The sequence below is a fragment of the Pavona decussata genome, unplaced genomic scaffold (genome assembly GCF_977016875.1).
Source record: "Pavona decussata unplaced genomic scaffold, jaPavDecu1.1 SCAFFOLD_94, whole genome shotgun sequence".
Lineage (NCBI taxonomy): Eukaryota > Metazoa > Cnidaria > Anthozoa > Scleractinia > Agariciidae > Pavona > Pavona decussata.
This window is the reverse complement of record NW_028145511.1, coordinates 695,026-722,346: the sequence shown is the minus strand read 5'-3', so window position 1 is coordinate 722,346 and position 27,321 is coordinate 695,026. Positions and strand designations below refer to the sequence as shown.

Sequence of the window (27,321 nt, the reverse complement as noted above, 5' to 3'; positions counted from 1 at the left end):
GTTCATAAATTCAACTTTCCTCTTGTCCTTCTTTGTAAGAAGCCTTTGGGAAATAGAAATTATGTCTTGCTCTTTGATGGAAATTCAGTGAACCAGAACCATTGTTTAAGTCTTTCCATTTGCAGTGATTTGAGAGCCTCCTTTGGGATATTTCCACGCGAACATCGTGTAGCATGTTCCAGGTGTTCAGAAAGTGGGGAGAAGGGCAAATAAAATTGCGATGCTAATGAATAATAAAAGCGAGGAGACTGGAGAGAGAAGCCCCCTCTTCCCAGTCTTCGCGCCGCTCCCCAGAATGCGAACGCCAGAATTATGAGTAAAGTCTAAGCAAAAACCGTGGACGATAATCCTGCTGGTATACGTTGGATCAATTGTTGATCTGATCGGCTTAAGGTTACCCGATACCTTCAGAGGTGTCTCGCGTTTAAGCGATGTAGCGCGTCCAGTTTAAACTGTAGATACCTAAACCCCTATATCAAATTAAAGCTTATAGAGCTGACTATCAAACCATTCCAAGAATTTTGAAATAAAATAAATTGTCGAATTTTTCACGACCTCTAATTGCGAGCGTCCGAATCACCTTTTTAAAGCTGTAAGTCAAAGTGAATTTTGTTTTTTGCTAATTTAATTTGCTCCTCAGTTTCCGGGCCCAAAGCGCTAAAAAAAACGTGTCTGCGTTTCGCCATATTCAATCGCAGTGAAAAGTTATAGAGCATTTTCGAAATAGGATGACAAAAAGGTGGAGTAATCGTACAAAAATCGCTCTCAGAGAAAAAACATTTCGAAAGAAAAAATTCGCAGACATGTTTTTGTTGTTTATATGTTAAACTAGCTACTGTCCAAATTTGAAGGTACACGAACAAATTCCTTTTGAGTTTTAGCTCTTTGGAGTGGCTCCTCCAAGTGAAAAAAATTTATTCGAGAAAACAGCGCTAAAAATTCGGCAATTCATTTTATTTCAAAATTCTTAGTTTAGTTGGATAGCCAGCCCTATAAGCTTTAATTTGATATAAGGGTTCAGGTATCTACAGTTTAAACCGGACGCGCTACATCGCTTGGACGCGAGACACCTCTGAAGGTACCGAGTAACCTTAACAAATATAAATGATAAAAGAAGCAGGTAACCTTTAAAACTTAATTCTACGTTGTATCGGTCTCTGCTTCTTTTATCAGCCAGAATTATGTCGGATTCGGAGCCGAAGATCTTCGGCGTGGGTTTCCAAATCGCTCGGCGTACTGGCGGACGATCGTGGTCTGCGTTGGCGTAAAGCGCGTAATACAGAGGTAGTGCCAGGCGTAGGCGGTGGCGTGAAGAAAAATTACCTTGGTTTTTAGAAACTTATGCCGTTCAAATGAGCTGTTGTTTTCCAAAAGGATCCAGGATTTCTCTCCGAGTGTAGGATTTAAGGCAAAGATTTTGTTTGGGTGACTTTTGATTTTGGTGTTCCCACTGACATAGGGTAAAATTTACATAAATATATGCTTCCTCTTGTCAAGTTTTCCATTGTAAATTTTACGTTTTGCACGACTTCACGCAATCATAAATATTCACAGCACACGAATAGCAGTGAAATAGACCGGGACAAACAAAATAAAACTCTTGTTCGGAGAAAGCGAATAACGACTGAAACTTGACCAAGATTCAGCCTTCTTATCTAACAACGGTTTCGATTCTTTAGCCTAAAACTTGCGTGGATATCGAAACGGAATTCTCACTTTAACCGCCTGTTATTTAACAGAAAAATATGTGGGGGCATTTTAAAAATATATCGAATTCGGCGAAGTAGGAACTTTTCATTCATCTGCGCTTTATTTTAACTGTTTTCAAACATGAATATCTTAAAATCGGAGACACCCATGAAGCTCAAGATACATTGAGAATGTTTTGCTATGAGGAAAGACCTTTTAACAGAAAAGCAAAGTGTCAAGTTTTATTTTGCCAGAGAAATTGGTAAAAAATGCGGAAATAAACAAAATCACCCCGTAAATATTGATTCTTTATTTACTTGAAAACGCACATACAGATTTTTTCTAATTTCGCGTACAAGTTGCCTAGATTGAGTAGTTTGAATCCCTAAAGTTTCGTCATAAAGTGTCTGAATAGATTTCGAGATAATCGACAATGTTTAAAATGAGAGACCATGCGCTACCGTTGCTATGGTAATAGTTGTTGCTTGGAAACCGATGAGAAAATTAACTTTGATCATATGTTGAAATGATGATGTAGCATGAAGGAGATCGAAGTTTATCTTCTATGCGAGATTGTAATTTCAAAACTTCCACCCTAAGTCCAGAAAAGCTGCCGCGAGCCTCCTTAAGTAAGGACGACGGCGACGGCAACGACAACGCCGCAAAACTGGTTTAATGAGGAAAAACAATCGCTCTGCACATGCATTTTAAATTTTGGTACATTCAGTTTGCCGTGCTTTGCAAAACAACAACGTGAAACGGGTTATGGAGAACTTGGGTACAAGACTGTAATTGTACATGTTTTCATTTTCTTTCTTAATTTGAACGCCGTCCCTACCAAAAGTTCCTGGATTGTTCGGCCACATTGTACAATTTGAAGGACTTGGAATAATCGCGACGCAGTTCAAATAGTGTGGAGTTATATTTTCAAGTGACGTTTTTGTTGGCGTTGCCGTCGTCGGTGTTACGTTTCCAACTTCTGTTCAGAAGGATTTGATCGCCTAGTCAGGATCTCGGTTTCACTGAACTGCGAACAAAAACACGAGCCTTTTCAATCTTTGGTGCCGTGAATGTAACCCAAGGTTTTCGAAACATGTGAAAATTAAATCTTTTTGTTTTCGAAGGGACAAGAGAAATGTCATTTAGCATACATAAAGGCTAGCCTAAAAATAGCAGCTCGTAAATTTGGGTGATGGTCTTCAGTTACCTCAGTGAAATTTTCTGGGACCGTCTTAAAATTTTAGCTGTAGATCTAGAACACACATGAGATCAAACTGTGATAGAAACACAAGTATGACGTAAACTTTCAGAGCCTCATTTTATAATTTTTTTATAATAAAACATTTGCCAGTATGAGAAAAATGAGAATTGAGATCAACCGAATGGCGACCTCGGCAAAGAGAATTGTTGCAGAGACGACACTGTTGAAGCAAGGGGCAGGAAATTAAACTTGGTCGAGGCTTGTTTAAACTGGACCACATGTTCTGGAATAAACAGGAGGAGGCCTAAATCCAACTATGGATAACTGAAGGCTAACTAAACTGAACTAAATAAGAAATATGGCTAGCAAAAGTCATGTTATTCAGTAACGCAAAATACATGTATTATTAAACTTAGCAATTTGTCTTTCAGTTCCAAACTGGAAAATAAAAAACAAAATAACTTTTTAACATGATAAATGTCTCTCGGCAGGGCCTATTACCCTCACGCTCTCTGTTTCTGTTTAGATGTGTTTATCAGAAGAATGTATTTGTTTGAACTGATAGATTAACTGGATAAGGCACAAAAACGTGTTCGGAAAATAACATCCTTTATTGCCAAGATCGTAAGATAAGGGGCCAAACACAATCCTGATTCGCTTGGCTCGAATAATAATTGCACCAAAGTAAAGTCACTCGTTTTTCTGACTTTAACGATCACTATTATTATTATCAAGTTCTTATTTTAAAGTTTTTCGTCTGTATAACCTCAAAGGAACACGATCGTAATGCTAATAGACTAATTCTACCTACTGAATCCTGCTTCTAATAAGAATTGCTCATCTATAGGACATCTTTACTTTCATCTTTTCATCCATTTCTCTGACACTATTCTATCTGTTAATCTAAATGAATAGAACCAACACTGCGTCGTATCCACGTTGTTCAGATTGGGAGCCCTTTTTTTTTTCTTGTTTTCACTCACGCTGTCAGTCAGTGCTCTGAAGTGATATGCAAGTTATAATGTTCAGTTGTATATTTCTCGAACGTGACATGTTTACGTTGTCATTCAGTAGAATATTACTTGCGTGTTTACGAAATGCTTGTTACAAAGCCAAGGTCAAAAGATAAGGGACCAAACACGTATGGCGTTGATTCGCTTGGCTCTAATGATAATTACCACTAAAGTAAAACCACTCATTTTTCTGACTATAGCGGACCCTGTCCAAAAATGGCTGACATTTTGATATCCTGTTGTCTGCTTTGAACTTAGACCTACCAGCCTTGTTCAAGTTATTAAATATTCTTTTTGACTTTTGAACTCAAGAACGAGGTTAGTGAGGCTAATTTGAATGCAAACAAAAGAATATTAAAATATCGGCCATTTTTGCATAGGGTCTAAAACGATCGCTTTTCTTATCAACAAGCTCTTAATTTTTTTCGTGTGTATAACTTCAAAGGAACACATTCGTAATGTTAATTGAATAATCCTTACTACTGAATCCTGTTTCTAATTGGAATTTGGTCATCTGGAGGACATATTTTCTTCCATCTTTTCATCCATTTCTCTGAATAAATTGGCTCTATTCTATATCTGTCAATCTAAATGAACAGATCCCACACTGGCGGTTTCCAAGTACACTGCTTCGTGTCCGTGTTGTTCGAATGGCCAGGATTTTTCTTGATCTCAGTCACGCTGTTTCAAGAGATATGTAAGTTATAATGTTAATATCTCGCGAACGCGACATGTTACGTTGTCGTTCAGTTGAATATTTCTTGCGCGCTTACGAAATGCTTATTAAAATGCCTATTAAATTAGTGTTAGGCGTCATCAAAACATGGTAATTTTACCGAGTGGTGCCACGTAAAAACGAATAGATATGCAAACCACATAACGATTAAATGAGATGATGACATATATACAGTTGCACTTTTAAGAAAGGAATTGAAAGTTGGTGACTCACTTAGAGCACAGTACACAAGCCAAAAGAAAGAGTAAATAGACCAAAATAAAGGTAAGCGCTTTTATGATTCAAATACCAATATAAAGTATCTGTCAACTAAAGTTTGATGGTAGGCCCTTAGGTAGGTTTTTGTGACGGTGCTTCTGCCAAGACCGGGCCACCTAGATCAGCTAAACCTTCAACGTTTCTCAGAAAATTTTTAAGTACAAATGGATTTTTGGACTAACAGAAACCTCTAGAAGACTTTCGTTGGATCGTCAAAAACTCATACCGAAACAGTTTCCGTTGTTTGAGATACCGCGTATCGTGCCGTATGGCAAACAATCTCCTCACAGTCTAACTGAATTCAAGATCACAAAGCGGCAAGAAAATTAAGGTAGAAATTTAAGCAAGAAAACGGACTTACAAAAGAATATGACGATGGTTCATTTTATGGACGTCCATTTTCAACTGCCAGTCAGCACATCAGCACACAAGTACAACTGTTAGCCTCAGTGAACGTTTTTTTTTTAATAAGTTTGCTTTCTTAATTTTGGATCGTCGGTCCCCAATGGACGGAACGGTGATATATTTCAGAGTTGAAATGGATTTGGATAGCCTGTTTTACTCTGGAGTCTCTGTAGCGGGTTTGGAGGATTTAATAGAGCCGCTTGTTTAATTAGCATCAAAGTCTTTTCTGTATTAGATGAGTTTTGTGGCTTTCGCATTTTTAAATCTTTTTATTTTGAATTTGACCACTTATTCTGTTTGTTTAATAACGTTGTATACATTTGGGACATTTTAGTTAGGTTTGGTTTGATCGTTGAAATGGGTGATAGTTTTACAGCCTTTGTTATTGAGATCTATTTAACTGCATAGGAAACACAAAGCAGAGAAAGCATTGTTTGATCGCGTGCATTAGCTCTAAATCCTGCAATCACGTGCGTGTTTTTTATAAGTTTCCAATGGCATTTTTTTTGTTTCTTTAGCATCTTAAAGTGGAAGTATCACGCAAATTTGCTGTCATTTCAAAACCCAAAAATGTTTGCCTGTCAGCAGAAACAAACAAATAATTGTCAAGTTTGTTATAAATTATCACCCTAGTGAAATAACACTGTCGATTAGTGCCTCTGGCCAGAGACAGAGTAGGCCGGTATGGATTGAAACTTGAAAAATGTTAGGCTAATGTTTTTCAAGTTCTCGCATTTTTGTTTCCAAAATGCGCTAGAACAGATCACAAGTTGTTCCTTTCAAGAATTGAGTTGATTTCTTTCCTCTCGTCATTCTAGAAATATTTGGCAGCTGATTGAAGGTCTTATTTCATCATTTTTAGCAAAACATACCAAAAACGCAATGATATTTTCCCTTTCATCTGTTTTTTTTTTCATGCATTTCTGCTAAAAGATGTAATCAGTATGACAACATTCGGTTTTGTGCTTGTTATGACGCAGATAACTAAAGGCTGGTTTCCATATGATCGCGGATCGCAGATCGCAGATCGCAGTAAGGTCTGCGATCGTCTGCGATCATTTGGAAACTACTTCTGCGATCGTCTGCGATCCTGCGATCGTGATCGCAGACGATCGCAGAAGATAGAACCTTGTTCTATCTATAGGATGGTTTCCATATGATCGCAGAGGATCGCAGACCTTATTGCGATCTGCGATCTGCGATCCGCGATCATATGGAAACCAGCCTTAAATGAGTGATGTACGTCTTTTCGTACACAAAAGCTTAATACGTAGGGAAAAGCACCGTGTCCGAAAGAAGCTGTAGCCTGCTTTGCAGACGGAAAATTTACCGGCGGTAAATTTCGTTTGCAACGAGGGCATAAAAAGGCGAGCACCTTTCTGACTTCAGAATGGAAACTGAGAAACGTGAATCTAATCTGGATATGAAAGGCACGAAATGGACTGAGGGCAGGAAATATAAAATCTATGAGTAAAAAGTCAAAAGAATACTATTTATTTTTAAGTTAGTTTTTGTATCCATTCTACAAATCCGCGTTTAACAAATCCATGTCTTACAAATCCGCGTTCTACAAGTCCATGTTTTCCAAATCTACATTTTACAAATTCAGTGCAGTCCAAATTTTACAACTTGCGCGCGCTGGCGAGAATTCAGTGAATTCACACGTCGCCAGTAGTAGAAACTAACACTCGGTAACAAAAACTCGATAGAGAAAACTTAAAATTTATCTTTGAAACTTAACCATACTTGTAAGATATGATATGATAGATTGCCAGCGAGGCGCGTAATTTATTAGAAACAATCAAGAAATATTGCTAGACCTTGCTAATCGGTTCGCTTTGCAAGAACAACCAGAAGACAATCTAATGGTCGCTTTTTCTTGGGAATGGTATAATGGCTCATATACCATGGCCGGTGAGCCAATCAAATCCCTGGAATTGCACAGTATACAATGATCCAGTTTTTGACAATACTCGATAGTGTTTACAAGACTTTCAACCCTTTGGCAGTAACGGCTTCCCATACAATTCAATCATGCAATCATCGATTATGATATGTTTCGGGATTTTACGTTCAATGAAGAATCAAGAAAACCGCATATGTTTGAGGTCGCGCGCGCGCCATAAGGCAATTATTATTAGAGCCAGTGAACGCGCAAACTTTTTAGTATGTCTTGAACAATGTATAATGCACATCACCGGCAGTTCGGTGTCAAACCGTGAAAGTCAAGCAGCGCAACTGTTTGTAGTTTCAAATCGTTTACGAAATGCTTATTGAAAAACCTATAAGACCAGTTTTCCATCCTTTATTGCCAAGGTCGTAAGATAAAGCGCAAAACACATATGGCATTGATTCGCTTGGCTCGAATGACAATTATTACTAAAGTCATTCATTTTTCTGGCTATAGACCAGGTGCAAAAATGGCTGGCATTTTGATATCCTGTTGTCTGCTTTGAACTTAGACCTACCAGCCTTGCTCAAGTTATTAAATATTCTTTTTGACTTTTGAACTCAAGAACGAGGTAAGTAAGGCTAATTTGAATGCAAACAAAAGAATATTAAAATGTTGGCCATTTTTGCATAGGGTCTATAACGATCGCTTTTCTTATCAACAAGCTCTTAGTTTTTTCGTGTGTATAACTTCAAAGGAACACATTCGTAATGTTAATTGAATAATCCTTACTACTGAATCCTGTTTCTAAGTGGAATTTGGTCATCTAGAGGACATATTTTCTTCCATCTTTTGATCCTTTTGTCTGAATAAATTGGTACCATTATGTATCTGTCAATCTAAATGAACAGTTCCCACACTGGCGGTTTCCAAGCGCACTGCTTCGTGTCCGTGTTGTTCGAATGGCCAGGATTTTTCTTGTTCTCAGTCACGCTGTACACAGTTCTTTGAAGAGATATGTAAGTTATAATGTTAATATCTCACGAACGCGACATTTTACGTTGTCGTTCAGTAGAATATTTCTTGCGCGTTTACGAAATGTTTATTAATAAGCCTATTAAACCAGTGTTAGGCGTCATCAAAACATGGTAATTTTACTGAGTGGTGCCACGTTAAAACGAATAGATATGCAAACTGTATAACGATTAAATGAGATGATGACATATATACAGTTGGACTTTTAAGAAAGGAAGTGAAAGTTGGTGAACCACTAAGAGCTCAGTATACAAGCCAAAAGAAAGAGTAAATAGACCAAAATAAAGGTAAGCGCTTTTATGATTCAAATACCTGTATAAAGTATCTGTCAACTAAAGTTTGATCGTAGGCCCTTAGGTAGTTTTTTTTGTGTGTGCTTCTGCCAAGATCGGGCCACCTAGATCAGCTAAACCTTCAATGTTTCTCACAAAAATTTTAAGTACAAATGGATTTTGAGCAAACAGAAACCTCTAGAAGACTTTCTAGAAGATCGTCAAAAACTCATACCGAAACAGTTTCCGTTGTTTGAGATACCGCGTATCGTGCCGTATGGCAAACAATCTCCTCACAGTCTAACTGAATTCAAGATCACAAAGCGGCAAAAAAATTAAGGTAGAAATTTAAGCAAGAAAACGGACTTACAAAAGAATATGACGATGGTTCATTTTATGGACGTCCATTTTCAACTGCCAGTCAGCACATCAGCTTACGAGTACAACTGTTAGTCTCAGTGAACGTTTTTTTTTTTTAAATAAGTTTGCTTTCTTAATTTTGGATCGTTGGTCCCCAATGGACGGAACGGTGATATATTTCAGAGTTGAAATGGGTTTGGATAGCCTCTGGAGTCTTTGTAGCGGGTTTGGAGGATTTAATAGAGCCGCTTGTTTAATTAGCATCAAAGTCTTTTCTGTATTAGATGAGTTTTGTGGCTTTCGCATTTTTAAATCTTTTTATTTTGAATTTGACCACTTATTCTGCTTGTTTAATATAACGTTGCCTTAAACTGCCATCAGGGGCGTGTTAGCTAGGTTTGGTTTGATCGTTGAAATGGGTGATAGTTTCCACAGCCTTTGTTATTGAGATCTATTTAACGATAGGAAACACGGAGCTTTGTTTGATCGCGTGTAGCATTAGCTCTAAATCCCGTAATCACGCGTGTGTTTTTTATAAGTTTCCATGGAATATTTTCTCTTTCTTTAGCATCTTAAAGTGCCCATAACGGAATTTTTTTTATTTTCTCATCTGAATCTTTACATCACGCGAAGAACTTCCGCGAAAAAATTTTTCGATTTGCATGAAACGCGAATTTTTTATGAATTTTACAAATCTTTAAAATCCTATTTTATTGCGGTCCAACCGCCCCGCTGATGAGAATGCCGACGGGCTCACAATAGGGCCACATGACATGGTCTGTGACGTACATTCAGGAACTCACTCACTTGACCTTCAGTAAAGTACATTCGCGGCAGAAAGAAAAAATCGTCAGATTCACCGGTAGGAAAGAAAAAATTAGCTCGAAATAAGTATATCCCATGGCAGAAAACTTATCTGACACGGAAAGTGAGCAAACCGCTAAAGAAAGCAGCTAGGACGAATTTGAAAGCGTCGAAGTCGAGGCGATAGATGGGGTCCACGAAACAAGTAATACGTGTGAAGATGATGATACACTCGAACCGTACGCGGACGAGCCGATAGCAGACGAAGAATCGCTAAAAAGATATCGCAAGGAACAAGAGGAGAAGCGACGACTCGAGAAAGATTTAACGAAACGCTTGGAGAATAGAGTGCGTGTTAGTGGATGGTAAAGTTCTCACCTTGCATTTTGAGTACGCGCTCTTCATTACATCTGTCAAAACTATGGCCAAGTACTCACATACATTCCAACGAATTATTTTCCATGTAGGTGTACTTGTGGTAACTGTAGCCGTGATCTGCTAGCAAATATCAGCGAGTGCTACTGCTGCAAGGAACTCGAAGGCAATTGGGAAGCGCTGACTAGCGACATTGCTCTCGCGGAGCTACAGGAAGGACACGCGTTGAACTGTGATAATAATAGCTTGTCTCGGCTCTGAAATTTCGGCCGCAAATTTAATTGTAGGATGGAAGTTGTTAGCTTGTTCAATGAACAGGTTAATTTCCTTTTTGTCACTGTCTCACAGTGAGAAAATGTCATCAATAAAACGTTTCCATTCTATTGGTTTTGTTTTGCTTTGACTTATCACTTTTGTTTCAATATCGGCCATATGTTTGCAAACGCAACGGCCATTTTTGTACACATTGCAGTTCCATGGGTCTGAAAATAACAGTTTCTAACAGATTGGAATGAATTTTCCTGAAGAATAAGTTGAAGTATTTCTTTGAGGTAGTGTGACAGTATAGGAGGTTTATTGCTGTGGAATGCCTCGTATGCTTTGCATACTGTTGTAATTCCCTCCTCCTGTGGTATATTTGTATACAAGCTTGTTGCATCCATTGATATCTATATAGCATCTTGAGAGACCTTGGTCTTTCCTATAAAGTTTACGAAATCCATTGTATCTTTTAGGCGCATACGTCTTGCGAAATGTTCGAAGTCTAACAAGAGTTGGCGTGTGATGTAAATATATATTCGCGTCTGTCACCGGTGTCGGGACAAATTTGAGCCCTTTAGAAATATTAAACGCTAACAGGCTGTCGCTAAGTTGTTGGTTTGAAAAATTCTTTATGAATCATATTTTCTCGTGCTTTTCTCTTTGTGTCTCAATCCGTTTTTTAGCCAATTTTTTTCTGCGCTCTTTGCGCTTGTCATTTATTTTGTGCCCTTTTTCTATTTTGAACCCCCGTTGTGGTGGTTAGGTTTTCAGAGATAAACAGCTTTCATAATAACGCTGTTATACTTTTCAACATTTTTATTGTTTGCAGAATTCTGCAACACATGTGTGTACAATATTTGTTTGAGTTCGTTGAATTCTTGCTGCAGTTTATCTACCTCTTCTACATCGTGGTTTACAATGTTTTCTGTGTTCGCCGAGGGCGACTGTTCTCGCATCGATCTATTTACATCAGTGGTAGCATTTGTGCTAGTATTTTTTGAGAGCTCGGTCTCAACGAAACTTCGCGGATCTCACGATCTATGAGAATATATACCAAAACAATTACGCCATATTTTATAAAACTTGCGACTGAGTTAACAGTGAGGTCAAACTATAAACCTCAGAGGGTCACAACGTTTAGAATGTCACAAGCGGGTGTGAATATTCAGTATCGAAAGCGGCTTACCATTCGCTTTTCCCTGCTCCTCTTCGAAGGTGGCTCTTGGTCTTCGTCTTCCTTTCGCTTAGCATGTTTTGAAGGATAAACACAAACGCCGATGTCATCCTACTTCAGTTCACGTTTTAAGTTTAAACCTCAATTCATCAGCCTTGTGAAATCCTCGTCATTGAAGTGCATCGAGCACAAGGACGAGGTCTTTCCAGGCGCGGGTCCACATCTTCCTCCGTTCCAGCATAAAATCGATCCATTTCTTTCGCCTCCTCAGTCTTTGCGGGCATGTGGTGCCAAAGAAAGGAATCCTGTGCATGCTTATTCCATTCGCTTCGTCTTTGATGTTTCCACATCTCACTGCAACACATGTTTCCGGCATTTTCGAGAAATGTGCAGAAATACCGCGACTTGTTTTCAGTGAGATCCAGAGAAAGGCTAAAGTCACGTGTTCCTGAATCTACGTCACAGCTCTTGCTAAACCGAGAGGAGACTAATGCGAATGGTGGGCCAAAATGGCGGCAAATTTGAACGTCTTATAAAATTCATAAAAAATTCGCGTTTTATGCAAATCGAAAAATTTTTTCACTGAAGTTCTTAGGGTGATATTTAGATTCAGATAAGAAAATAAAAAAAATTCCGATATGGGCACTTTAAAGGGGAAGTATCACGCAAAAATTTGCTGTCATTCCAAAACCCAGAAATGTTTGCCTGTAAGCAGAAACAAAGAAATAATTGTCAAGTTTGTTATAAATTATCACCCTAGTGAAATAAAACTGTCGATTAGTGCCTCTGGCCAGAGACAGAGTAGGCCGGTATGGATTGAAACTTGAAAAATGTTAGGCTAATGTTTTTCATTGAAGTTCTCGCATTTTTGTTTCCAAAATGCTCTAAAACAGATCACAAGTTGTTCCTTTCAAGAATTGAGTTGATTTCTTTCCTGTCGTCATTCTAGAATTATTTGGCAGCAGATTGAAGGTCTTATTTCATCATTTTTAGCAAAACATACCAAGAACGCAATGATATTTTCCCTTTAATCTGTTTTTTTTTTCATGCATTTTTGGTAAAAGATGTAATCAGTATGACAACATTCGGTTTTGTGCTTGTTATGACGCAGATAACTAATTAGGTGATGTACGTCTTTTCGTACACAAAAGCTTAATACGCAGGGAAAAGCACCGGGTCCCAAAGAAGCTGTAGCCTGCGTTTTAGACGGAAAATTTGCCGGCGGTAAATTTCGTTTGCAACGAGGGCATAAAAAGGCGAGCACCTTTCTGACTTCAGAATGGAAACTGAGAAGCGTGAATCTAATCTGGATATGAAAGGCACGAAATGGACTGAGGACAGGAAATATAAAATCTATGAGTAAAAAGTCGAAAGAACACTATTTATTTTTAAGTTAGTTTTTTTCATTCTACAAATCCATGTCTTACAAATCCGCGTTCTACAAATCCATGTTTTCCAAATCTACATTTTACAAATTCAATCCAGTCCAAATTTTACAACATGCAATTAAAAACTTACAAGACTCGCGCGCTGGCGAGAATTCAGTCAATTCACAGCGTACTGACACTCGGTAACAAAAACTAGACAGAGAGAACTTAAAATTTATCTTTGAAACTTAACCATACTTATACCATGCCAGATACTGATTTTTCTGTGCGAGACGAAAAAATTTTGTTTCGCGTAACTTGTGGTAACAAAGTGACATAACAAATTCATTTCCAGTATCAAAAGGCATAGGAGAGGTCCCCATAACATGATCATTTGTGGACGAAACACATCTGAACCTACACACCAATCAAAAGATATTGGATTGTAATACTCCGGTAAACTGGAAACGAGCACAGAAACAAGCCGTGACACACACTATTATATTAAAAGGCCGGTTACACATAGCCGAACAGGGCGTTACACACCGCCAACAGGCCGTTGCACACAGTAACGTGGCGTTACACACCACCAACAGGCCGTTACAGACAGTCCTCCACTCGGCTGTTACGAGTTACTCGTAACAAACAAAACATCGATTTATGCGAAAATATATCGTGCATCAGATGTGTAAGATATGATATGATAGATTGCCAGCGAGGCGCGTAATTTATTAGAAACAATCAAGAAATATTACTAGATCTTGCTAGTCGGTTCGCTTTGCAAGAACAACCACAATTGGCTCTGCCTAAGCCTCGTACCGATTTTTTGAAACGTAGTTTCTGCTACAGTGGGGCACATTTGTGCAACAGCCTTCCATCTAACGTCAGAGCCATTAGATCTTTCACTAATTTTAGAAATGAGATAGATCGCCAATTGTCTTCCTCATACTCCCACACGGCAAACATGTAAATCAGTTTTAATTTTAAATTTTTATCTTGTAACTGATGTTTTTACCGTGTCTAAATAAAGTTTATGTATGTATGTATGTATGTATGCATGCATGCATGCATGCATGCATGCATGTATGTATGTATGTATGTATGCATGCATGCATGCATGTATGTATGTATGTATGTATGTATGTATGAATGTATGTATGTATGTATGCATGCATGCATGCATGCATGCATGCATGTATGTATGTATGTATGTATGTATGTATGTATGTATGTATGTATGTATGTATGTATAATTCTTGACAGAAGTTCAGGCTTCAGGTGTTTTCATCGTTTATTGCGACAATACTGTTTCGTATGGTTCGAAGTTATCGGACCACACTCATCAGGCAATTTTTAACGACTGACTTTTCAAATAACAGGCTGGTAGTAAAATATGGGTGGTTACTATAGAGATGCGTTATTCAGTAGAGTATCTAGGTGACAGATGCATCGTGCCTTAGTTGCGTTACTCTAAAGTTCTGTAGTACATATCTCTTTCTGTGGCGGCACGAACTCGCTAGCTCGTTTCGGCTGTTCAGGCTACATAGCTCTTTTTTACAGATGATTATGAATTTTTCAAAAAGACAAAGATTACATTTTTTGTTAGCGTTGCTGTACGGTTTACATTTCTTTAAAATCTTCCATTTAATCTGGAAAGGTTTATTGCTGTCTTGCAAGATCCAAACATGTTTTGACAGTTCTGTCTCGTTGTTATTTGAAAAGTCAGTCGTTAAAAATTGCCTGATGAGTGTGGTCCGATAACTTCGAACCATACGAAACAGTATTGTCGCAATAAACGATGAAAACACCTGAAGCCTGAACTTCTGTCAAGAATTATACATTGCTCTTCAATCAAACGAATTGAGCGCTCTACGAAACACATTCTACCCAGAATACAAGTATGTATGTATGTATGTATGTATGTATGTATGTATGTATGTATGTATGTACAAGTTGTTACGAATCAATGTCGGAGGAAGCTTTTATAAAATTATCAAAAGTTTATACTCGAATTCTACTTGTTCTGTTAGAATTGGAAATAGTCAAACGCGATCATTTCAATACAGTAGAGGTGTGCGTCAAGGCTGCATTTTAAGTCCTCTGCTCTTTAATCTATATGCTAATGATTTAGCCTTTTCGTTCAACAATATTTTGTCTGACCCGTTTATACTACGAAATGGCACCAAACTCAGCTCATTATTTTATGCCGGCAGATGACTTAATTATATTGTCACGATCAAAATTGGGATTACAAAATTGTCTTAACAGTTTATCATCATTTTGCAACTCATGGATGCTAAATATAAACTCTAAGAAAACCACGATAATGATTTTTCAAAAAAGCACAAAAAAATGCGATTATACCTTTCACATAGGCGATGAATTAATAGATATAGTACAAGACTACACTAGTCTTACTTAGGAACTCGCATTTCGTCTTCCGAAAATTTCACACATTCGCTTGAACATCTTCGACAAAAAGCTCTTCATGCTTTCTTTAGTCTCAGAGACGACACACTGATTTTAGTACAGTGAAACCTTCACTTGCATGTAAAATTTTTGACACAATGATTCAGCCAATTCTAACTACAATAGTGAAGTGTGGGGTGCCTTTGTTAAATCAGATTTTAAGTCGTGGGAAGGCTCCAGAATTGAAAAAACACATTTACATTTCTGTAAACGCTATTTAGAAGTACATAATAAGTCATCCAACATTGCATGTAGAGCTGAACTTGGGGCAGATTTCCTCTAATCATTGACATAAATAAAAAGATACTTAATTACGTACACTACCTCCAAGGAAAGGATGAACATTCTATAGCAAAACAATCCCTAAGAATATCTGTTGACCTTCATTATAGCGGTCAAACTAGCTTTTACTCCAGTCTCAGCATTAGTGAAACTAAGAATAAGCAGCCACAAGCTTTTGATTGAAACAGGAAGATACGACAACATACCCCGTAATGAAAGGGTGTGTAATGTTTGCAACCGTAAAACCATTGAAGACGAAATTCATTTTTTATTAGATTGCCCAAGTTACTCTTCTTTAAGAGATATGTTTTTTTCTAAAATAGAACCTAGCCTTCCATTTACACGACTATTAGTAAAAGAAACTTTACTATCGCATATAATGAACTCAACAGACTATTTTATAAACACTCAATTAATTTCATTTGTTTCCTCGTGCTTCGAATTGAGAGATAACCTTCTCTCCGGAATGATTACTTCTACAGTATGAAAAGTTCAAAATAAGCAAAGACTTCAGTTACTTTATTTTATTTTATTTTATTTTAAGTTATCTTAAGAATTAGTTAACGAATCAATAATTAGCTATGAATAGCTTTTGCAATACTGTATTTGTTATAGTCATGCAAATAAAGCTTGTTGTTGTTGTTGTATGTGCCACAAGACAATTTAACGGTCGCTATTTCTTGGGAATGGTATAATGACTTAAAAACCATGGCCGCTAAGCCAATCAAATCCCTGGAATTGCATTATACAACGATCCAGTTTTTAATAATACCCGATAGTGTTTACAAGACTTTCAACCCTTTGGCAGTAACGGCTTCCCATACAATTCAATCATGCGGTCATCGATTATGATGTGTTTCGGGATTTTACTTTCAATGAAGAATCTAGAAAACCGCATATGTTTGAGGTCGCGCGCGCGCCATAAGGCAATAATTATTAGAGCCAGTGAACGCGCAAACTTTAGTATGTCTTGAACAATGTATAATGCACATCACCGGCAGTTCAGTGTCAAACCATGAAAGTAAAGCAGCGCAACTGTTTGTAGTTTCAAATCGTTCAGATGGTCATAAAGTGTAGAGAGAACAATTTAACAATTTAGGAATAAGACGGGATAATTGTCATGCTCGATTGTGCATGCAATTCAATCACGCGATCACGCAGCGTGCATTCTTGTATTAAAGTTTTTTTGAAATAATAATTTGTAATGAAGCATTACTGAATTATGTTAAATATTAGGTTTAACCAAACCCGATTAAATTCGCGAGACTGTATAAATGGTTGATCAATCCAAGTTCGACGCTTGACCCAATTATTGAGCTTCAGTTGCTTTAGATCGAACCAAAAGTAGTTGAATACAAAACTTGTGATGACGCGAAGAAGCCGATTAGAATATTTCAACATTATCATAATTATAATAAGCGGGAAAGGTTCATGGGTGACCGAAAAGAATCCGCTCGAGGGAGGCCAACGTTAAAAGGTCACTTACTATTAATGGCCCATTAAAACTGAATGCCCGAGCGCGTTTACCACAAGCAAAAGTTGATTGGTCGTTGGACTGGAAGCATACGAAGCACTTAGCTCTTCTTTTAAATTTCTTTTATCGAAGAGAAACGGAGCGTTAACTTGTCGAAATCATGAAACAAAATGAAATTAGCCGAAGTACATTCCTTACCTTCTTAAGTATGTGAATCGATGTTAGAAATTCAGTTCCTTTGCTTGAACTTGAAGAGGTAACATCTCGTGAAAGGTAAGATTAGTATTTTCAGATTGGACCGGTTTATCTTTCCTTATCAGTCAAGTTGCAACAACAAACAAAATGACGCAAATGATTTGTGTGTTTTTTTCCCTAATTTGAAAATAACATATTCTTTGTGTACTTGTTCGGCCTTTTTTCACGTAAGACAATGCAGAGTATACGTGCATTTTCCCGCCGATACATTTGTGCGCGCGCCACAATCGCAGAGAAAAACTATCTGTATATTCGGGAACAATATATTTAACACATCACGAGTTTTACTTTTAAAAGTCAATCTGCAAGTTGCTTTAATTGCGTTAATTTTTCTGATAAATTAAGAATGACCAAGTAACTTAATTTAAGATCGTTAATCCACTTAACGTTAATTAATCCACTTTTTTTCTTCCATATAGTACACGTACAATCTCTTTGTAAAAGTAAGCGATTTCTCTACAATTTAACAATAAAGTTTGTTTTACTAAAAGTACTTTTTTTTCATATTCTGAGGTAAAGTTTGTACTGCAAAATCCAACTCGTAAACCTGCAGAACCCTTCTGTGGAATAATTTAACATAATTATGCAATCAATCAGTGGTCGGTTGAATAAGACCGGCGTGCCTCGAATACCGCGGAATAAATTATAGGAAATTGAAAGAAATTAAAAGAAATTAAACAGAGTTTCCTTTATCAGTGGCTTGTCGGGAATACCTGCGCGATTGTAGACAGCATTTAGCAGACTGACTCTCAATACCAACAAACTAAATTTACCGAAGTATTGAAAGTTCCAATTGTTCGGTGCATTCCAATTTTTAATGGTGTGATGTTATTATTTCAGAATTATCTTTGCTGCTAAAAATGATGAAGACCGCTGTCCTTGTTATCCTCTTGGCTTTGATGATTATGTCGGTGACGTCACGACGTGTTTTGCGACCCCAGCATCCTTTGCAAGGTAAGTTAAGGTTATTTGATGCAATGATGGAACACTTGCGAGACCGGATTTTTCTGTAAAAGTTGATCTCACTCATTGTAGGAAATATCGCAGCCTTTGTAACCGTCAAGGAAATCACATAGGTACGAACTTAAGTCGTTGGGGGGTAGGGGGGGGGGGGGGTTGGGTGGGCACAAAAATTTCGTTTAACATGCAAAAATAATAATAAAAAAAGAAGACAGATGGCATTTTCTTAAAGGAAGGAACAGCTGGCCTACTGTTCCTGGCAATAAGATTCTGTTTCCTAAACCTTTTCTGCAAGGCCACCAAACGATCAGGGAATACCACGCCTTCACTCTTTGAAGTGGAATATATTAAAGCCGTGAATTACAACCACATTTTTAAAGCTTTTTTTTTTTTTAATGGATCAACAAAACCTATCAAATTTGAGACTCGCCAAAGCTTCTACGCAAAATTATTGGTGCTAGTTGTGCAGTACTGGACTTTATCCCATGCTATAGAGAATACAGCTAATCAGAAACTGCGGTGTGCAATGGGTAGCTTCCACGAAAAAATCCCGGCGTTCCTCGAAGCCTACAAAGGCTTTTATACATTAATGAGCAGTACCTATTTAAATTTTTTTCATCAAAATTATGTACTTTCAAGAAATGTTGCCAATTTGTTTCATCTTTTTTCACTGATTGTATTTGCTGTTAGCATTAAAGAGTAACGTTTTTTGTTAATTCAATGAGTGGCATGGGATAAACTAGTTATGCAATGCTTTCTCGTGGTATACCATGAATATCCCACTCGTGACTTGAAACATCAGGTCACTCGTGGGATATTTCACGGTATACCACTCGAAAGCATTGCATATCTAGCTAGTATACAGTGTATATATCTTATAGTGCATTTATCCTGAGACCGTTTAAACTGGCCTTTATGTTATGATGCTATCAATCCTCTCACACAAATGATTGAAAAGCAAGGATGAAGATGCATAAATAAAGAATAATAAGGAAACAATCTGCCAATTACTTACGCTTAAATGATGGAATTTTACTAGAAATTGTTGCGCCTTCGGATCAAAGTTATTAATTATTATTGTAATTATTAAATACAGTACTAAACAGTGATGTTTTTAATTTAGACTTCCCTAAAGAACGTCATGATGCAAAGACCGACTTTGGCAAGTTCTACGCTGATGGAGATTGCGACTTTGAGTGCTTTAGCGGCTGCATTGAATCTGATTACGACGACCAAGACCAAATCAATGTTTGTAACAGTGAATGTCGCTGTACAATTGCGATCACATTTTAAGCTTTTCCAGGCCGCAATAACAACACATTGTAGCGATGTGTAATACTATTGATTAAGAAAGATTGGCTCACACTCTTAGGTGCATCATGGATAATAAACTCAATAGGAGTAAGTAAAAACCATTGTAAACAAGCAGAAGAAAAATTAAAAGGGTTCTCATTGAGAGCTTGAAGGTGTGTTTATAAATTCAACTTCTTCTTGTGCTTCTTTGTAAGAAGCCTTTGGGGAATAGAAATTATGTCTTGCTCTTTGTTTGAAATTCAGTGAACCAGAACCATTGTTTAAGCCTTTCCATTTCCAGTGATTTGAGAGCCTCCTTTGGGATATTTCCACGCGAATATCGTGTAGCTTATTCCAGGTGTTTTAAGAAGGTGGGGAGAAGCGCAAAGAAAATTGCGATGCTCATGAATAACAAAAGCGAGTAGACTGGAGAGAGAAGCCCCCTCTTCCCAGCCTTCTCGCCGCTCCCCAGTATCCGAACGCCAGAATTATGTCGGTTTCGGCGCCGAAGATCTTCGGCGTGGGTTTGAAAATCGCTCGGCGTACTGGCAGATGATCGTGGTATGCTTTGGCGTAAAGCGCGTAATACAGTAATATAGCCAGGCGTAGGCGGTGGCGTGAAGAAAAATTACCTTGTTTTTTAGAAACTTATGCCGTTCAAATGAACTTTTCTTATCCAAAAATATCCAGGATTTCTCTCCTAGTGTAGGATTCAAGGCAAATATTTTGTTTGGGTGACCTGTGATTTTGGTGTACCCACCGAGGTAAGGAATTAGATGATTATATTGAAATTCTCAGTAATACTGGTCAGGAATAGCAGTTGAAACAGATTTGACATGAAAAATAATTTATGCAAAACTTATAAAACTTCTGTGAAATGAGCTGTTTAAAACTATTTTCTTCAGAGAATAATTAACAATTATTGGACGAGGTTGGGCAAAATATCGTGATTTGTCAGTGGCGAGCAGATCGATTATTTGCCCAAGCTGAAGGCTAAGGCATAATTATTGATCTGCGAGACACTGGTAAATCACGATATTTGGCGATAACCGAGTTCCATTGAGCAGACCATTATTTGTAGGCAGTTATTTGCAGGTCACGTGGTTTGCTCTCAGCCAATGAAAAGGAAAAAAAAACATGCATCAAATTATAATTCCTGTTGTTGGCAAATACTTTGTTAGTTGTTTTTGTTTCAACATGCATGAAATAGTCACATTTCAACTTTTCCTCCCTCAATAGCGATTCAATTTTTGGAGTCATGATGTATAGCACCCAACCCCTGACTCCCCTCCTCCGGGCTGACCTCCGGGCATAACCTTTTGTTTTTGAAAATAAACTGGCAAATGTCCCACGGCCAGGACAAATGAGCTGGTTGAATGCCTCACGGTGCAGTTATAATAGCCAAATTAAGTCTTGACTCCAAGTCCTAGGGAACTGGTCATAACAAGTTTGTTCGAAGAGGACCCACCTTGTCTGGGGTAGGAGGGTTATCAAAGACACCACCTATCTCATGTCATGAACATTACCGACAACATTTTATTGGCTTTAAAATTTGAGTTGACGCAGAAATATTCAGCTAGCAAGAGTCAGCAATGCTAGATAAAAGAGAAAAGTGAGGTTTGAATCTCACCGTCCGTCATTTCTTACTGCTGGATAGAGGGGTGGCTATGCAACAAAGACACCATCTTTTGAGGTTGAGGAAGGAGGTTGCAGGCAGAGGCCACCATCTATTTTGCGGTTTGGCGGGTCCTGTTAGAGTATAGTAGTTTTGACCACTTCCCTTATAGTCTGCGAGCAAGCTCCTGTCCTCCCCCCCCCCCATTCCCGAGCGCCTGCTCGCAGGCTATATTTCTTAGTACTGTGGTAGTGGGTGTGCACTCTGTTGATATACCATCTTATTATTTTATGCTCCTCTCGGATACAGTTAATTAATAAGTTATTGTCTATGCTGATGAACTTGTAATGTAGCGACAGTATTGTGAGGTGAAAATTACGAGGCCGTCAAATGCCGATCCATGGACAGTGTTGAAAAATGCCCCACTGATGCATGAACCCTAATAACTAAAGGTAATAAATAGCTGGAGATACAAAAGTTAACTTCAGTGTACAAGATAGTTTAGATAAACAATTACCATTTTTATACTAGAGGACGCGTTATCCGTCTGGACAAACTTGGGCAAACATTCGTTGTTCATCTGATTAGGTGTCTGTAGTATAAAGACGGGCACAAGACGCATTATGTGTCTGGATGAACTATCTTCTGTTGTTCATCTTGAACGACAACAGAAAGAGTCAGATTGTGCACGGTTTTATACTAGTGACGAATAACCAGACAAACAACAAATGTTTGCCCAGTTCATCCAGACAGAAAATGCATCCTTTACTATAAAAAGGCCCAATCATCACTGTTTGTTACGATTTGAAATCAGAATATCCATCAAACAGATCTGAAAAGTTGCTGCTTTCATCACTTTTCTGAGAACAGTGTAGAAAATTTGCACAAGGAAACCAGAGAGGAATTATGCGGCTATCAAGCTGGGAATGCCATTTGTTCTTTCTTGTTTTCATGTGTTGTGCCAAGGCATCTGATATGTTTGCCAGAAGTTCACTGTGTTCATTGTTTGGCAAGGTTGACTTCTCTCTAGGGTCGGTTTCTACATTGAACAGCAACGGAGGATCAAAGTACTGAAGTGTTCCATCATCTGAATTACAAAACAATATAAATCGATTAATCTGCCTTTTTTTTAAAAAAGTTTTTATTTATTTATTTTTTTGTATTAATCTGCATCACAGATGCCTTGTTGATTTAAATATAAGGTCGGTGTCACCTAATACAGAGGTACATGTATTTTTGCACAGTTTATGATGTGGGAAAAGCAGATATTAAGTATGGGCTACTGGAATCCACAAAGAAAATTGGGGGTAGCGGGCATTTTTTAGAGATGATCAAGCAACAATTATTCTAAAAAGCAGTAAAATGCAAAGCAATGTAACTATTTAATACTTGTGGACTAGTTATAAGGAGTGGAAAAACAAGTAAAAGAAATGAACTGAAATGTATGGTGTGTTTTTTTTTCCCATTTGAAGCTTTATCCTTTCTGAAAAATGCATGGTTTGGTTGCCTCAAATTTTCTTTTTGGATACCAAGAGCACTTTCTACGTTCTGCTTTCTCTGCACAGATTTAAATCGCGCAAAACTGTCCCTGTATTAGTAGGCATTACTTTATACCAGGTTCATGTTATCTGATACTGAGCTTGATCAGACACTTAGTAATACATTCCTGCGAAAAAAGGCGTCTTCTAACAAGGGAAAGAGGAGAGAGAGGAAAGGGCGGGGGGGGGGGGGGGGTACCTTATCCCAGGTTAGGGATGATGACCCCAAACTATTCAATTAGCCTAATCTCCCTGAGGAATGACTACAAAATCTAAGCGGTGTAGAGTGCAGCATAAATGAGTTTGCTTAAAAAACCTTTATATAAAATGTTTACTTAAGGTTACCGTATACCGTTAGAGGTGTCTGGCATCCAAGTGATGTAGCGCGTCCGGTTTAAACTGTAGATACCTAAACCCCTATATCAAATTAAAGCTTATAGAGCTAGCTGTCAAACTATACCAAGAATTTTGAAATAAAATGAATTGTCGAATTTTTAGCGATGTTTTCTCGAATCAATTTTTTCATTTGAAGGGGATGCTTTAAAGAGCTAAAACTCAAAGGGAATTTGTTCATTTGCCTTCAAATTTGGACAGTACATGTAGCTAGTTTAACATATCAACAATAAAAACGTGCAAACAATAATATGAAACAACTAAATCCAAGGTTTCACAGAGAACATGATCATAAAATGGTGATGTTTCATTCTCTTTCGTAACTTGAACAGCACTTTTTACAACTTTGTTCCTGAATACTTTCCCCTCTTTGTCTCTTTGTACAAAGCTACGTAAGGTGGAATAATCAAGAAATAGCCAAATACTGTAATTGCTTATTTTATATTTTCCAAGTCATGTTTTGGACATGGCATCACCATAATTGAACATAACTTGAACAGCAATTATTGCTGTTCAAGTTCTGAAATAATTAATGGGTTTTGTGCCAAAGAAGCATAAATCTCTTTTTTGGCCAAAATGTCAGAATAAAGTTCCAAACCTGATTGGTTTTAGCATGTACTGTGGAGTTTGAACGCTAAATCCTGCAAGGTATTAATTTATTATACAAGGGCTAAATTATAATTAACTATGAAGTTTAACTCTGCTTTATAATGTAGTGGCAGTTTCATGTGATCAAATCCTTTGAAATTCAACCTTATGACAAACAGCAAAATGGATCTACATTATGTTAAAACACAAAATCTACACTGCATAGTAAAACCGGGAAAGTTTTGAGTGTTTCTCTGACTTTTTGGCTAAAAGAGTGCTATATACTGTATGACTCTTTTGCACAAAAAACTTATTACTGTCAACAGAACCAACTTTAAATTTTACCTTTCATGTCTGCATAAATAACTTTGTAAGCTCCTGTTGTTACAGCTGCTGGCTTGGTGACCTCCACGTAATGGAAAATATGATCATGTTGGGATTCCTGTGATGTGTTGAACAGGAGGGGCAACAAACTTTTCCCATCAGACTGCAGTGCATTGGTACTGTAATTCAATAACTCTAGCACAGTTGGCATGACGTCCATTATTGTAACAGGAGTCTCGATAAGCCGCCTGTCCATGATTTGTCCTGTCCATTTCAATACTGTAGGAACACGGATAGTTTTGTCCCAAATATTGTTCTTGCTATCACCTAAATCATGCAGTAAAAAAGGATTTTACTCACCACAGTGCAGTGTAGAAAATTATTGATTCTGAATATAACCACAAAAATGAACATTTCAAAATTCCAATCAGCCAGGAAACAGTGGACAACAGGAACACTCTGTTGATGTGCTACTGAAGTTCTCATTTATTCCCCTTCCCCCCCCCCCCCCCCCAAAAAAAAGGGATTTGACATTAAGATTTTGAACAGCTGGGCCAGAGGTTAGTGCACCTTGGCAGGATAGTTAACTTGGATTTGGTCTTTCATAATCAGTGAAAAAGTTGATTGAGATGTTAAAAGCAGCTGGGCAAAGTTGTGTTCAGAGATGGTCAATTTGTCTGGTGGCTGGCCCTTCAAGGAGAAGTATCATGGGGTTTTTGGTATCTTTTGTTAAAAATGATGAAATAAGGCCTTCAATCAGCTGCCAAATAATTCTATAACGATGAGAGGAAAGAAATCAACTCAATTCTTGAAAGGAACAACTTGTGGTCTGTTGTAGCGCATTTTGAAAACAAAAATGCGAGAACTTGAAAACCATTAGCATTTTTAAGTTTCAATCCAAACCGGCCTACTCTGTCTCTGGCCAGAGGCACTAATTGACAGTTTTATTGCACTGGGGTGATTTTTTATCACAAAACTAGACAATTATATTTCTGTTGACAGACAAACATTTTTGGGTTTTGAAATGACAGCAAATTTGCCTGATACTTCCCCTTTAATCAACCCCTAACAAACTTGTAGATACAAACACCCTAGGCTTCCAATGATAACTCCATCCTGAATCTGAGCTGATAGACTGCTAGCCAAGGGTTTGCTGTTTTAACCAGTTTCAGGCTATCTGTACCTTAGTGTTTTTATATCAAGTGCAAACCAATGATAGTTATTTGAAATGCAGATTAATTCCCTGCAATAATTATTAGCCCTAAACAAGCCCTCCCTAACAATACACCCCCAGCAAAACAGGCACTTATGATAGTTTTTCATAAACCCTTCAACTGTTGTCAAACATCATGTTTTGCTTATACAGAAATAGATATAGGGTCCTAAAGTGTGACATCACAACTATTTAAATTTTTGAAGTTATGGGATTTGTTAGTATATTCAGAAAGAGCATGATAAGAAATGCCTACTTGCCAAAAATCAGCATCCAAATGTTTGGAGCTGAGGCAAAATTAGAAGGATTTGTATGGAGTCATCAGAGCATAACAGAGCTAATATCTCATCCCCAAATTGCAATAAGATGCTGATTTTTGGCTAGTAGGTATTTTTCATCATGCCCTTTCAGAGTATCTCAACAAATCCCATAATTTCATAAATTTAGTTTTTGTGACATCACTTTAGGACTCTATTTTAATCTTCTTGTAAAATGAAGCAGTGTACTTTTACTCTGTAGGAAGCTTAATAGCAATGGCAACGGCAGTAAAGTCACTTTTAATACAAAGTCACGTTTTTTCAAACATTGCCGTTGCCATTGTCGTTGCTAAAGCTTCCTAACATCTCGAGTCCATGGGGTGGGAAATTGTAGTTAGGAATGAGGGGATGGTACATTGATGTAGCAGTAGAAAAAATTAAACCACACATTACCTCTTACAAAGTTGACATCCTTGTTCTCATCCTGTGCTGGTGTATAGCTATCACAAGATTCATCCACATGATGCCCAGTAGCTGAAGTGAGTAGAATCAAAGTGTTGTTTTCCATGTCACGATCTCTCAATGCTCTCATAATCCTTCCAACACTCCAATCCATCTCTTGCAACGCATCATGGTATGTAGCCTGGGTTGAATTAGAAAACAACCGTGAAGCAAATACCGGGTGATTAAGGTTCATGAAGCTCACAAATAAGAAGAATGGTTTGGTTGAAAGAGATGACATCTCCAGAAAATTTACTGCGCTTCTAGTAAACCGCAATGTCATGTTTTCTACATTGTAAGGCTGTTCAATGATGTTGTTGTTCTTGTACAAAACACAGCTGCGTGTTTGGATTAAATCCATTGTGTAATGAATCACATCATGCAGTATGCTGCTATAAAATACAAAAGCTATAACAACTGTGGAAACAGTGACCATATTAATGACATGCCCATTATACCAAACGACGAAACCAACAACTGGAAAAATGTAAAACAACGGACGAAAGATCGACCACACAGCTTCTAACATGTGTTGTGGTTTTGATTTTGTTTCGTGACTTTCCGTGCAGTGATGAATGTGGGCTGAAGGTACGCCATACCAAGAGTCAAATCCGTGACTAAGAGGCAGATATTCTCCATTTCTGCCCACTCCCAATCCCCATAAACCGACAAAACCGGTGGTGTAACCTTTCGACTTCAAAACTTTTGCCAAAGTTATTACGTTGGGTTGCAACCCTCCGGTGGACGCCAGAGAAGGTATTTCCTTGAAAGATAGAAACTTGCTTTTTATGATTCCAGTTCGAGGTGGTAACAATCCCGTTAAGATTGAAGCGAGGGAAGAAATCCTGGAAGATTGCGTGTACCAGCGCGAAAATGTCACACCTTCCTGCACCAACCGATCGATACTGGGAGTCTGCTGAGATCTATTGCCATAACTACTCAAATCTCCAATGGAGAAATTATCAGTCATGAAGATGATTATATTTGGACTTTCACTGATTGAGTTGTTTAGAGCAAAACAAAGGCAAAACAACTGTGAGAATACGAGAAACATAGCATCCGCCATCTTGGATTTTGAAGTATTCCGCTGTTGTTAAAATCGCTGGCGCATCTTCACCGAGTCCCAGATTTCCCTCGGCCTTAGCAATTCCAGATGATTATCATAACTGATCATAACTATAGCCTGCGCGCGAGCAAGCTTACTTGGGGGTGGGGGCGGGAGCCCCCAAGAGAGCTTGCTCGCAGGCTATTATAAGTACGATGAACGGTAACTCAAGGCTTGTGTAAAAAGGTTAAATTATTCTCAGTAAGAAGAGGA

General features: G+C 37.9%; 1 protein-coding gene and 3 long non-coding RNA genes across 5 annotated transcripts in view; 2 read left to right on the top strand and 2 right to left on the bottom strand.

Moving 5' to 3' along the window:
* LOC146473248 (uncharacterized) overlaps positions 1-2,942 on the bottom strand; it is a 36,490-nt gene extending 33,548 nt beyond the window's left edge. Inside the window, exon 1 of the long non-coding RNA XR_014866415.1 lies at positions 2,897-2,942. This is a non-coding gene — a long non-coding RNA (uncharacterized LOC146473248). The remainder of the gene's footprint in view (positions 1-2,896) is intronic.
* LOC146473246 (uncharacterized) lies at positions 96-21,510 on the top strand. Its single transcript, XR_014866417.1, has 3 exons — positions 96-274; positions 20,028-20,277; positions 21,374-21,510. It is a non-coding gene; the product is annotated as an uncharacterized LOC146473246 (long non-coding RNA).
* On the top strand, positions 8,390-19,737 carry LOC146473247 (uncharacterized). 2 transcript variants are annotated; one of them, XR_014866412.1, is made up of 3 exons: positions 8,390-8,515; positions 18,162-18,275; positions 19,405-19,737. It is a non-coding gene; the product is annotated as an uncharacterized LOC146473247 (long non-coding RNA). The 2 variants fall into 2 exon arrangements; XR_014866411.1 differs by lacking the exon at positions 8,390-8,515 and adding an exon at positions 17,213-17,339.
* Positions 21,083-27,083, bottom strand: LOC146473245 (steryl-sulfatase-like). Its single transcript, XM_085118470.1, has 3 exons — positions 25,956-27,083; positions 24,054-24,359; positions 21,083-22,276 (listed from the first exon to the last, which is right to left on the bottom strand). Exons 1-3 carry the CDS (start codon positions 27,067-27,069, stop codon positions 21,987-21,989), a joined length of 1,710 nt encoding a protein of 569 aa, XP_084974596.1. The 5' UTR covers positions 27,070-27,083; the 3' UTR covers positions 21,083-21,986.
* Between the last annotated feature and the right edge of the window lie 238 nt (positions 27,084-27,321).